Source organism: Micromys minutus, assembly GCF_963924665.1.
Source record: "Micromys minutus genome assembly, chromosome: 18".
In the NCBI taxonomy this organism is placed as follows: Eukaryota; Metazoa; Chordata; class Mammalia; order Rodentia; family Muridae; genus Micromys; species Micromys minutus.
In genome coordinates, this window is record NC_137953.1 from 48,941,666 (window position 1) to 48,953,249 (window position 11,584).

The following is an 11,584-nucleotide window of genomic DNA, read 5'->3' on the forward strand; positions in this document are numbered from 1 at the left end:
CCAAAATGTGAAGCAAAGACAAACCCCCTAAAGTGTAAGTAATCTAATTAAAGGTGGGGGGGGTTTCGAGGTAGTCACACACCACCAACTTTTTAACCTAGACACAGAAAATGTTATCTTCAGATTCAAAAAAGTCGGTCAAAACAAACTACAAAGGCCCCCGCAAAACAAATCCCCCCAAAGGATACCCCCCCCAAAAAAAAACACAAGTTCACATAACGAATGGCCACAAGTCACTTCAACTGAAGGTTAGTGTTTATCCAGCTCATCCTCAAATTAAAAGTTGGGTTCCAACATCAATCAGAGATGTGGCCATATCCCACCATCAACAGGCCACAACCGGCCAGATGAGACCACAGGTCAGCCCTCACTGGGCCAGAGCTACCCTTCAGAGCCAACCCTTGACCAGCTGACTAGGAGGGCCGATCGAGGGAGACTGACTCTTCACCTGCAGCTTCACTTTGGGCGTTCTGACTGACTAGACTTAAGAAATCAAATCTGAAACAAACAAAACGTGAGGAATTTTTTAAATACACATGTCAAACAATCCTTGTCGAGTCCACGCCCGGGATGCAGCAATTGTGTTTGAGTAACAACACCACGCTGTACCAGTTACTTGTTTTGTCCATAAAGCCGTTTCTGCGGAGATGGTGGTTCCCCAGGACGAGCAGCACTCCTCCGGACCTGCCCTCCTTCCCTGTCTTTTTCAGAACTTCCAGCCCCCAAAGCAAAGGCACCCCCCTGCCAGTCCTCCAAGTCCCTGCCAGGATGCAGAGGGACTCGGCAACTTCTCTCGCCACTCCTGCAGAGCTAAGCACTTTTAACTCCGCGGCTCGTCCGAGCCCCACGGGAAGGACCCGGCCCCTGTCGCCTGACCACCTCCGACGGCGGGGGCGGCTCGCCCGCGGCCCGGGGCCTGGAGCCCCGCTCCGCCTCAACTCCCGCCGCGCAGGCCCGCCTCCGCCCCGAGCTCGCTCCCGGGCCCTCACCCCGGCCTCGGCCCGCCAGGCCGGAGCCCTCGGCCGCCGCACCGAGACGCTCCGGAGGCCGCGCGTTCCCCTCACAGGCCCCGCCTGGGCCTCTCGGCTCCGCTCCCCTCCGCCGCACGCTCGACCCGGCCAGGCTCTCGCCGAGCAGCGCCGGCAGCTCGAGCGCGGGACCCCGCACTTACTCGGGAAGGTAGGTGGAGGAGAAGGAGCTCCACTTATGCAGCGCGTAAGGCAGAAGCCGGCACTCGGGCGCCGCAGCAACAGCCCCGCCAGCCGCCATCTTGTCAGCACCGTAGCGACCGCCACCGACCGCCAGCCCCGCCAGGCGGAGGGCGGGGACGTGGCCTGCTCTTAAAGGGGCCGCGCCGAGAACCCAACCGCGCAGGGCCGGGACAGGCTGGTTGGAGGCCGCTTCCGCAGGTTTCCCACGCTGTCCTTTTCTAGCTGACCCTCCCAAGGAGGCTTTCCTGTGAGGCTGAAAGAGGAATGGCACAGAGGACTTTTCTTACAAGCGCAGGTAAAGACAAAGCCAAGGACATTTTGGAGAAAAAGAAAATCTTAGTTCTAGAACAGGAACGGAAAATGAGATGAGCTTCGAAAGAGAATACCTTCCCGACTTTGGAAACCACTGCCCTAGCCTGTTTTAGAAATCCTTCAGGGAAACAGAGGTGAGAAGAATTGAAATGCAATAATAATGTATGGCCTTTGTCTCTGAAGTTGTCCTGGGGTTAAAAAAAAAAGTCCTTGTCACGGTGTTCAAGAGTCAGGTGGAGGCAAGAAAAGGAAAAACTAGTGTGTTCGGCTATAGTCTCTATGTCCTTCATTGTGAACATTTTTCGTGAGCCTCTCTCACGACACATGGCTCCGATCTACTCGGAAATGGTATCCACCCACATACCAGGGGACCGCTCAGAGTTGGACCGCTGTGTGCCGTTTGTCTCAGGTGGTAAGAGATGGAGTCCCTGCAGGAATGAGCACACCCCTCCCCCAGACATCCGACTGCTCAGAAAGCCGGACAGCTGCGTCATGCCTGCCCTTATCACCAATGAGCAGCTGGTCTAACTACGTTGGCAGAGTTAGCTAATGCTCCTGTCAAGTACCTGTTGGTCGGGGTTATAAATATCCCCTTGCTTACCCATTGACCTTACCCTAAATCGTGTCACTCCTTGACTCCTGTAAGTTTGGATCACATCAGTGTGTCAAGCAGAGGATAAAAAAAAAAAAAAAAAAAAAAAACTCAAAGAGCTTCTCAATAAATGACCCAATAGTTTTACTCTCTTCGATTATGATCATTAACCTGCCCATACACTCGCTCCAATTCTTTATTGGTTTCATTTCCATTGGGGAAATGTTAGTAGGAGCCTCTACTAGAATTGCATTGGAAATGTCAGCTAAGCCACGAGTCTACTCAGTGTTTGAGATGCCGCAGACTTGAAGTGTAAGACATGGTTGGGACTGAGTATGACTCTCGTGGGTGAGAGGACGGCCTGCCGTGGAGGAAGTTAGACATTACCTCGGAGGGAAGAGTCTCTCAAAGGGAGAAGGTACGCTGGGGCTTCACATTGAGAACCCACAACTTGCTAATTTCTCTTCTTCTCTCACTGAATAAGTCTTGTTGTTGTAGTTTTTCCGGGTATAAAATTACATAGTTCCTGATCAAACTTTGTGAAAAACATGTATAAACCGGTTTTCCCTATTGAGATTATAACTTACAGTATTTCTCCTGTTCCTTTCCTCCCTCCAAACCTCCTGTATAGCTCTGTTCCTACTCTTCAAATCCATGCCCACTTTTTCATTCATTAGTATTGCATAGATCCACTTGTGAATAAGTATTTATTCTCCAGTATAGCCTGTTGAGTCCATATAATGTTACCCGAGTTACATTTTCAGGTGTGACCGAATGGCACTGGACAGCAGTTTCCCTCCCCCTACAGGAGGCCCATGGGCCTCTCCTCACCCCACCCTCCGTGCGACTTTAACGGATTCTTCTAAAGGGTACAACTTTCCTGCAATTGCTTCTTTGTTTGTTTGGGAGGAGGGGAGAGTTGCCATGGTTGTTGCTTCCGGACGGAATCTTACTGTGTAAACCTGACTGGCCTGGAATTTGCAGCGCACCTCTGCCTCTGCTTCTCTTCAGGACTGGGTTCACCATGCTCAGCTCCTCTGTGGCTTTCCCTTCCATTGTAAATGGCTTAAGGGGAGGGGGATGGGGGTGGGGGGGCTTTGTCACCCTGTTAGTGAGTGCTCAGGCTCTCTCCTTTTCCAGCCTCCCCTCCCTACACACACACACACACACACACACACACACACACACACACACACACCCTGCCTCGTTCCTCATTTCTCTTTTCTAGAGACACTAAACAAGCTTCTGAATTGCTACTTCAGTGTACATGCTCTCTGTCTTCCAGGCAGAGTCTCTTCCTGGCTTGGAACATGTCTACTACACCATCTCCCCTATTGTTCTTCACATCATTTTCTCTGGGAAAACCTTTCCCCGCCACCTACTTTAAAATCACTTGACATTTTTACGTTTCTCCTAACACCGGAGTTCCCTTTCCTTAGCTTAACAATCACCACAATGTGTTTCTGTTTCTTTTGTATTTCTCTGTCCTGTAAAGGTAACCATCTCGGTAGGAGCCATACATACCCAGTTCTCGGCCATATCTACGTTTTGTGGTCTCGATGGATTGTGTCCGATGCACAGTAGATGCTCAGGAAGTGTGCACTGAAGAACAGATAAGCTGTGCTGTGCTGACAGTTTCAGTTGGAGACAAAATGAGTGTCACACACTGTAAATGTGTGTCCCTTAGGTGTGATTACCAAGCACAGTATTGCACTAGGAGAACACCGTTTTCCTATGACACAGACCTCACAAATGATGACAAATTTAAAGTTTCCCTATGTTGATGGGAATGCAAACAGGTGTATTGATACGCAGCCCAAAATTTGTAGAGATGTTAAAATTAAAATCTGGAGACTCAAGAGACTGCAGACTCCTCAGGAGATCCCTGACAAGCTGGACTTCTAGGGGTCCACCTTTATTCTCTTCCGCCTTTGAGGCATGGCTTGAGGTGATGGGATTGTTTCCAGAGATGCACATGGAAGGCCTGGGAACTGACAGCAGCCAGACAGTCGCACTGTACCATTGTACTTCACACGTGGGGCCTGTTATAAACCACCCTGGGGCATGAGGATCATCACTGTTCAGGGATCCACAGTACGATGGCAACACACATTGCCAGTGAGCCAATCCATTGTCTCCCAGAGGCCTGTGTGCTATGCTCAAATCCTTCTCGAGTCTCCTTTCGAGTCCTTCCACCCCTTCCCCTTCCCTCCCCCATCTGTAAGGAAGACTTCTCAAGGGAAGCTATGGTGCCCCAGGCATTCCCCGATGCTAGGAAGACAGTGGTGAGCAGCGAGATAGACAAGGCTCCATTACATGAAGCTACCGTTCTCTGTTCAGCCAACACATAAGTCATCTAGATGACTTTAGTCCATGCTAAATTCTAAAAAGAGACTAATCCAGAGTAATTCTTAGACTGCCAAGGTTCTCTAAGAAGGTAATATTTGAGCTAATGCCCATATAATGAGGAAGAGCCAAGCACTGTAAATGACTGGCTTGAAAAAAAATTCCAGGTCCTTAAAGCATAGCTCATTGACCGCTGCAGGGCTTTATCCAAAGAGACCCAGCTCTCGGTGATACATGCAGACCCTCGGTGCAAAAGCCCATCCTGTGTGATCCTAATTCTTCCAAAATGAGACGGTAATTGGGAATAAATGTAATAAACTATGAAGTACTATTCAAATATCAAATGTAGCCAAGTAGTAGTAATAAAGGCCACAAGAGATACAAAGCAAAACAAACACAGCCGAGTCTATTTTTATGCAAAGGAGCATATCAATTGGCTGAAGGCAAAAGGCATTTGCTCATTGTTAAGGAAGGGATTTTATAGTAGCTATGCTTGGTAGATTATACACTGCTATGACAAAACACTTGAGTCAGGGTAATTTATTTATTTATTTATTTTTAAAACAACTTTATTTTACAAAACAAAGATAAATGTACAGATTTTAAACATTTTTTTGCTTAAAATTATACATTTTTGTCAGTACTGTTTTTTCAGATTTTAAAATAATTTTTACATAAAACTATATGAATATATTTTTTAGTCAGTACTTGATTTTTTTCAAAGGCTTGATAGTATGCATTGAAAACCTAATAGTTACAATAGGGTAATTTATCTTTAAAAAATGTATTTCTCAGAGTTTCAGAGGCTGGTGTTCAAGATCAAAAGACCGGCATGTTTAGTAGTTAGTGAGAGTCTGACTTTCTGTTTCGAAGGTGGAGGGGAGAAGTGTTACGTCATAACAATAGAAGAGGAGGAAAAGGAGCCTAGTTACTCCCCCCCCCACCTCTTTATAAAAATGTAGTAACCTCATGAATAAAGGTGAAACCCTTTATAGTTAATTATCTCTTAGAAGCCCTGTCTCTTAATTGGGGAGTAATGAATGGGGAGGAGATATAGCATTCAAACCATAGCAAAGGATTAAAACATATTTGGAAGAAGACTGACATATACTTATTGCTCTACATGACTGGTAAAATAAGACAGAAAGTCCTCTGAGGTTCTTGTTTTAGCTTACCAGGACCACTCAGAGATCACAAACAGATTTTGAAGGTTAGGACAGGGGAAACATGACAAATTATTCCATTTGCTGTGTTCTAAGCCAACTCTGATGTAGAGGAAAAATGTCATTTTACAGTGGTGTACAACAGGCGAAAACGTTAATGCACAAGACATTTATACAACTGAGCTGTTCACAGATGCTCACCTAGAATCCAAAGCCCCGATTTGCCTGTGCTTCTCATGAGAAATGTGTGTTACGTGTGTCTGTACCTATGTGACTGTCCTTGAAGCCCTTGGCTACAGGCATATGCCAGGTACTCAAGAAACATGCCTTGTTGTTCCCTCTGAACTTCTTGACAATTTATAATTATGTTTTCCACAAAATTAAAGACTAGACAGAATTGAAGACATAGAGGTTGTCAGTTCGAAGTTTGGCCAGTGTGATGGTTAGTGTTGTCACCCTGGCAGGATCCAGAGTCACACAGGAGGAAAGCTTCCAAGTGAACTTGTGTGTTGGAATCTAGGTGAAGGTTACTTTCTGAGAATGTCTGTGAAGAACTATTTCGATTATGTTGATTGCTGTGGGAAGAGTATTCCCTAGGTGGGGATTCTAAAGTATGGACTGAATAAAGCAGGTAGAATAGTAGCACCCATTTCCCTCTGCTTCCTGACTGGACACAGTGTGACCTCAGACTCAGGCTGTTATGTCCCATGAACTGTGAGCTAAAGTAAACCCTTTCTCCCGACTTACTGTTGTCGGGGCATTTGATACCAACAGGAAGAGGAAGGATGATAGGAATGTGGTACCAGGAGTGGGGTCATTGCTAGATAGCCCTGACCACAGGATGCTTAGGCCTTTGGAAATGGTGGGATGTGGAAGAGCTTGTCACTTAGAACTAAAGAAGCCCTGGGAGGCTGGAACTAGGGCTGCATTGATTGTTCTGATGGGCCTTAGAATCCATGAGTGCTGAACAGACACAGACGGGGAGGCCCAGCTCATGAGTTATCGGAGAGATCCAAAGACTACCAGGAACTGGACCAGGGACCATTCATGTGATATTTGGGCTAAGAATCTGGCTTCACTTCCACTGTAGACTAAGAACCTAAGTGAAGTTGAACTTAAAGTTAATAGATTAACTTGTTTAGCAAAGGAAAGTTCAAGTTAGGAGAGCATCCAGGGCAGTAATGAGGGAACAATGGAACCATTAAATAAAACAGAAGAAGAATGTCCTGCAGTGAACGGGAAGAAAGGAGAAAGGGACCCCACGAGAGGGACCCCGCCCATCAGAGGCTCTATCTCATGAGGGTCTAAATTTGTTTGAAAGCAGAGGGCCTAAACTTAAGGTGTCCTCTGCTCAAACACAGCCACCTAAGGAAATGTTTCACCAAAGCTGGCCCAGAAAGCATCTGGATGTTGCCATGACTTTGGTATCGGAGGGTTAGACTACATCATGAACTGGCAGCAGAATTTGGCAGCATCATCTACATGGCACTGGTTTGGGATCACTAAAAATGAAAACTTAGAAGCAGTCACGGAGTCCTGCTCTGCTGTGATACTGCGGAGCCATGGGGGGCCAGGTAATGGATGCAAGAGTCAGAATCCCTACAAGGAGGCCTCCGAAAAGCCCTAGCATGCGTGTGGCTTTAAAGGTGGCCTGGGGACACTGGAAATAACTAGGGCCATGGGCTGTGTGCCAAGGAGAGCTGACAGGATGAATGGAGCCAGCCTCGGAGAGAGGCTGTGTGTGTTACAGGCGGCAGAGCTGGAGGAGTGAAGCCACCCAGCCCATTTGGAGCCCAGATGATTGTATGACAGGCCTCTCGTGCAAGACACAAAGCCGTAGTGGAGTTTGCCCTACTGGAGTTTGGTCTTGCTTTGATCCAGTCACTCCTTTCTATGCCCCTGTTCTTCCGTTTTTGGAGCAAGAATGTTTACTCGGTGCCATTTTATGTTGAAAGTACATAACTTGCTTATTCTATAGAAACCAGAACTTCAGAGACTTGTCATTGCTACTGGCTATGGCAACAATTCTCAACCTGTGGATCACGACGACCCCTTTGGGGGTTAAAGGACCCTTTCACAGGGGTTGCATAACAGATATCCTACCTATCAAATATTTACATTCTAATTCATAACAGTAGCACAATTACAGTTATAAAGTAGCAACAAAAAAAAACAATGTATGTTTGGAGTCACCACTACATGAGGAACAGTCTTAAATGATGGTGGCATTAGGAAGGTTGAAAAGTGCTGGGCTATAGAGACATTGGATGTTGGGATGCATGCACTTTGCTTTATAAGATGGTCATAAGCCTGTGAGGACAGGGGTTGGGCCCTTTGGGACTACATTCACAGCTGATTGTGAGCTACTATGTGGATTCTGGCTGGGAACTGAACCTGGGCCCTCTGCATGAAGAACCAGTGTTCTTAACCACTGAGCTACCACGCCCGTTACAGAAAACCCTTTCTACTGTAAAGGAGACTTTCCCCTCGGTAGAAATTCTGGATTAACTCAGGTGATAGAGTGGGCCAAGCACTTTAGATGAGTGCTCATCTTTCTTTGCTTTCTGACTCCGGGTGTGTGTGACCAACCGCCGACTTCTGTGCCAGGATGGCCTGACCCTTGCAGTGTGAGCTGAAATAACCCTTCCGCCTTTTGTTAGGTTTTAGTTTGTTTGCTGTTTTATTACTTTGTCTTTTTTGAAAAAAAAAAGAAAGAAAGAAAATCACACTAACAGGAAAAGAAACTAAGTAAAGAAAATTCCCCTGGAAGCATGAACTTGTCCCCAGGGAACATTTCTTGAATGCTTGGCGCTTCCGTGGCTATCTCAACTCTCAGAACAGCCCAGCAAGTAAGCTGAGATGCTTGGACATTAGGGATTACCAAGCTCATAAGCACCCTCTCCTGTAAAAACCCCATGAGTATCCGTCCTCACCATTCCCCCAAGGTTCAGGCTTCAGAGAGCCACAGCAATCTCTGATGTATTTCTAAACCTGATTGTTATGAAGTCTATTTTTTTTTCCAATTTTGGGAGTGGAGTTCTGGGCCTCGGGTATACTAGACAAGCCCTTTCTACCATGGCTGTACTTTCTAGCCCTGAAATCATTTCTTTAAGCAAAATGCTGTCCAAAAAGAACAAAAGAAATGCAAAAAAGGAAAGATGTGATATTTTTGTTGTTGTTGTTGACTATGTAGGTAATTAGTTTGGGGTTGTTTGTTTCTTAAGGCAAAGGTATTTCAGCTGTTTGCCCATCAGGGCCTTTAGCCAAGTTAGAGATGAACCTAGACATGGGCTTCAGGTGTGAAGTTCAGGCCTGTCTTCTCCCAGGAGGTGGCAGCGGCAGCAGCGGCAGCGGTTAGGGAAGTAGGGCAGAAAGCATCTGCTTTCCCTTTGGCGTTCAAACCTAAAAATTCTTGGTTCCAGAGGCCACTTTATTCCTTCCTTGGTTTGCTGAGCTTGTTTGGAGCCAGGCACTGGGAGTGTAGGAGTTGGCAGAGAGTCCTCTTTATAAGTGCCTAGCTTTTTCTGTAAACATTTTGGTCTAGGCGATGACCTTGAAGCACATGTGAAGGAGCTGAGAAAGTCTTTGGCCAAAAGGACAAAGCTTCAAAAACAAAGTCAGGAACTTTACTCTCCCAGCCCCACAAACATGAATCTAGAGGGCATCATACAAAGAATACAGGTTCTTGACCTGGGCTTCCAGCCACCAGCCTGCTGATCTCGTCCTTGAACCTGTCATAGCTACAGTTCTTACCAGTTCATTGCGGACTAGGGCAGTCTTCAAGCACCTGCTAATTTTTAATTTGGAGAGAGTGGGCATGGTCATATGCCCACATGAGTATGAAAGCCAGAGTGTCATCCACTTTGCCTTCTTGAGACTTGTGCTCTCGCTGACCTGGAGTTCACCAAGGAGGTTAGGTGGCCGGCCAGCAGCGACCCACCTTCCAGTGTTGGGACTGCATGTGCACAGTACCACTCCTGACTTCTTCAAATGGCTCCTGGGGATTGAACCCAGGTCCTCCTGCTTGTGTGAATGATCACTTTACCCAAATGAGCTATATCCTCAACCCGAATTTTTAAATCTCATGTTTATTATTTGGATTAAGTAGGACTGCCCTTCATCTTTACAGAATTTAAACAAATCTTAGACACAACACAGTGCTACTTGGTTCCAAGTGAATGCCAGCTGAGCACATAACCTGGTTTGGCAGGCAGTGTCAGCTGCATAGGAGGTGGGCAGAAGTCCCAGGAAATGCCTGGATACCACACAGCTATGGACGAACTGTCAACTGCTGGAGATTGCTTTGCAAATTGCCACATCCGAATGGAGCCGACAAAACGCTATTTCAAAAGAGCAATTAGCACTGATTCCTAGTATATTCAGAACCAAAAGGCACTGGGGTGGGGGCAGGTGCACCTGGCTCAGCAGAAGAGTATTCCATCCATCTGGGTTGAAATGTCCAAGGTTAAGGAGCTTTGAAGCTACACTCTTCCTGTGTTCCCCTTCCCTGCCATATCCTGGTTTTTGTGAAACTCTAGGCATAACTAGTTTTGCTCATCTCCCCTTTCATCTACTTGCCTCTACTTCCCTTGCTTGGTTAAACTTCCATCCATTCAGAGAAGTAAGCAATCACCCATCCTCTCCCACGTGCCAGGTACAGAGGATATACCTGGCTTCTATCTGTTAGAAGTGGATGGTTTAAAACTATATATGGTAGTAGTGGTGATGTCAGTGACGGCTGTAATCTAGTTTCTGTAAGCCCACAGACCAAACGTCATATTTTTAACAATGGGTATTTTAGACTAGAGTAGAATCATCTAGATAGGGTAATAATCCTATAGGTCCATAGGAGTTGGCACCCATGAGTCTGCCAAGACAACCCTTTCTTGTTCATACACAAGGCACCATATTGAAATCTCCAGAGTAGCAGCTGGGGCTCCGGAAAGCCAGTATCAGTGTCAGGGGGAGGTGCATACATACATACATACATACATACATATATGCACATGAGCACATATATGCACACAAACATCTGCATCTATATAGAGAGTGAAACAGTAAACTGGGGAGTGACTGTGATAGTAAAGATAGTGATAAAAAAAATTCTGGACAATTCCACATTAGAAGAACCCAGAGAACAAGTCAGAGATCTAGGGGCTACAGAAATAGTCAGAATGACATAGAATGTCCCAGACAGTGGCACACAATGAGAGAGAGAGAGAGAGAGAGAGAGAGAGAGAGAGAGAGAGAGCGCATCTCTAGTGGTTCTACCACATCCAAGACCAGTATGAGTTGCTGACATTCAAGGTCAAAAAGGTGGTCCTTGTGGTGTTGGAATCAAGTTGAATCATCTCATGCTCCAGGGTTACTCTTGTGGGAATTAGTTCTCTCCTTTACCTTGTAGGTCCTAAGGATTGAACTCAGGTCAGCAAGCTTGACAGCAAGCACCTTTACTAATGAGTCTTGCTGCCAAGCCCTCAAACAACAGTTTTTATAGACTGATTCATGCTTACGAGTTTTTAAATTACTCATTTCGGGTCAGAAATAGGAGAGAGGGGAGCTTGGCAGTGCCTTCACCTAAAGAGCCATCTTGCCAGTCCTCAGATGCAAGTTTTTATTGAAGACTTTATCATGTTGATTATTTTTAAATTGGGGGGGAGGATGCTTGGCAGTAAATGCCTTTACCTACTGAGCTATCTTGCTGTTCCCTGAAAATTGCAATTTATGTTCTTCCTGCATATTTACAAATCATGGTCCAAAAACTACCTTTCCCCAACTCTACAACCAACTTAAAGTAATGTCATATACTAAATATACAGCACCAAGGTTGAGAACCTCTAGCCTCTGGCTTAATTTTATCCAGCTTGGGTTGGGTGTACTGACTTCATGGGACATACACTGTCTTTGTTTCATCATCATCACCATCATCATCATCTGCTAGACTTCCTGGGTGGTCTGGG

At 46.1% G+C, this 11,584-nt stretch overlaps 1 protein-coding gene and 1 long non-coding RNA gene across 3 annotated transcripts in view; one reads left to right on the forward strand and one right to left on the reverse strand.

The window, feature by feature from the left end:
* The window catches only part of MKLN1 (muskelin 1), a 114,166-nt gene extending 112,755 nt beyond the window's left edge, over positions 1-1,411 (reverse strand). For both annotated transcript variants that reach the window (XM_080932219.1, XM_080932218.1), the window contains exon 1: positions 1,172-1,411. In XM_080932219.1, coding sequence (XP_080788345.1) covers positions 1,172-1,269 — 98 coding nt within the window. In that variant the 5' untranslated portion in view covers positions 1,270-1,411. The remainder of the gene's footprint in view (positions 1-1,171) is intronic.
* A 136-nt stretch (positions 1,412-1,547) lies between these two features.
* Positions 1,548-11,584, forward strand: part of LOC308432472 — a 30,668-nt gene continuing 20,631 nt past the window's right edge. The window contains exon 1 of the long non-coding RNA XR_013975412.1: positions 1,548-1,657. This is a non-coding gene — a long non-coding RNA (uncharacterized lncRNA). The remainder of the gene's footprint in view (positions 1,658-11,584) is intronic.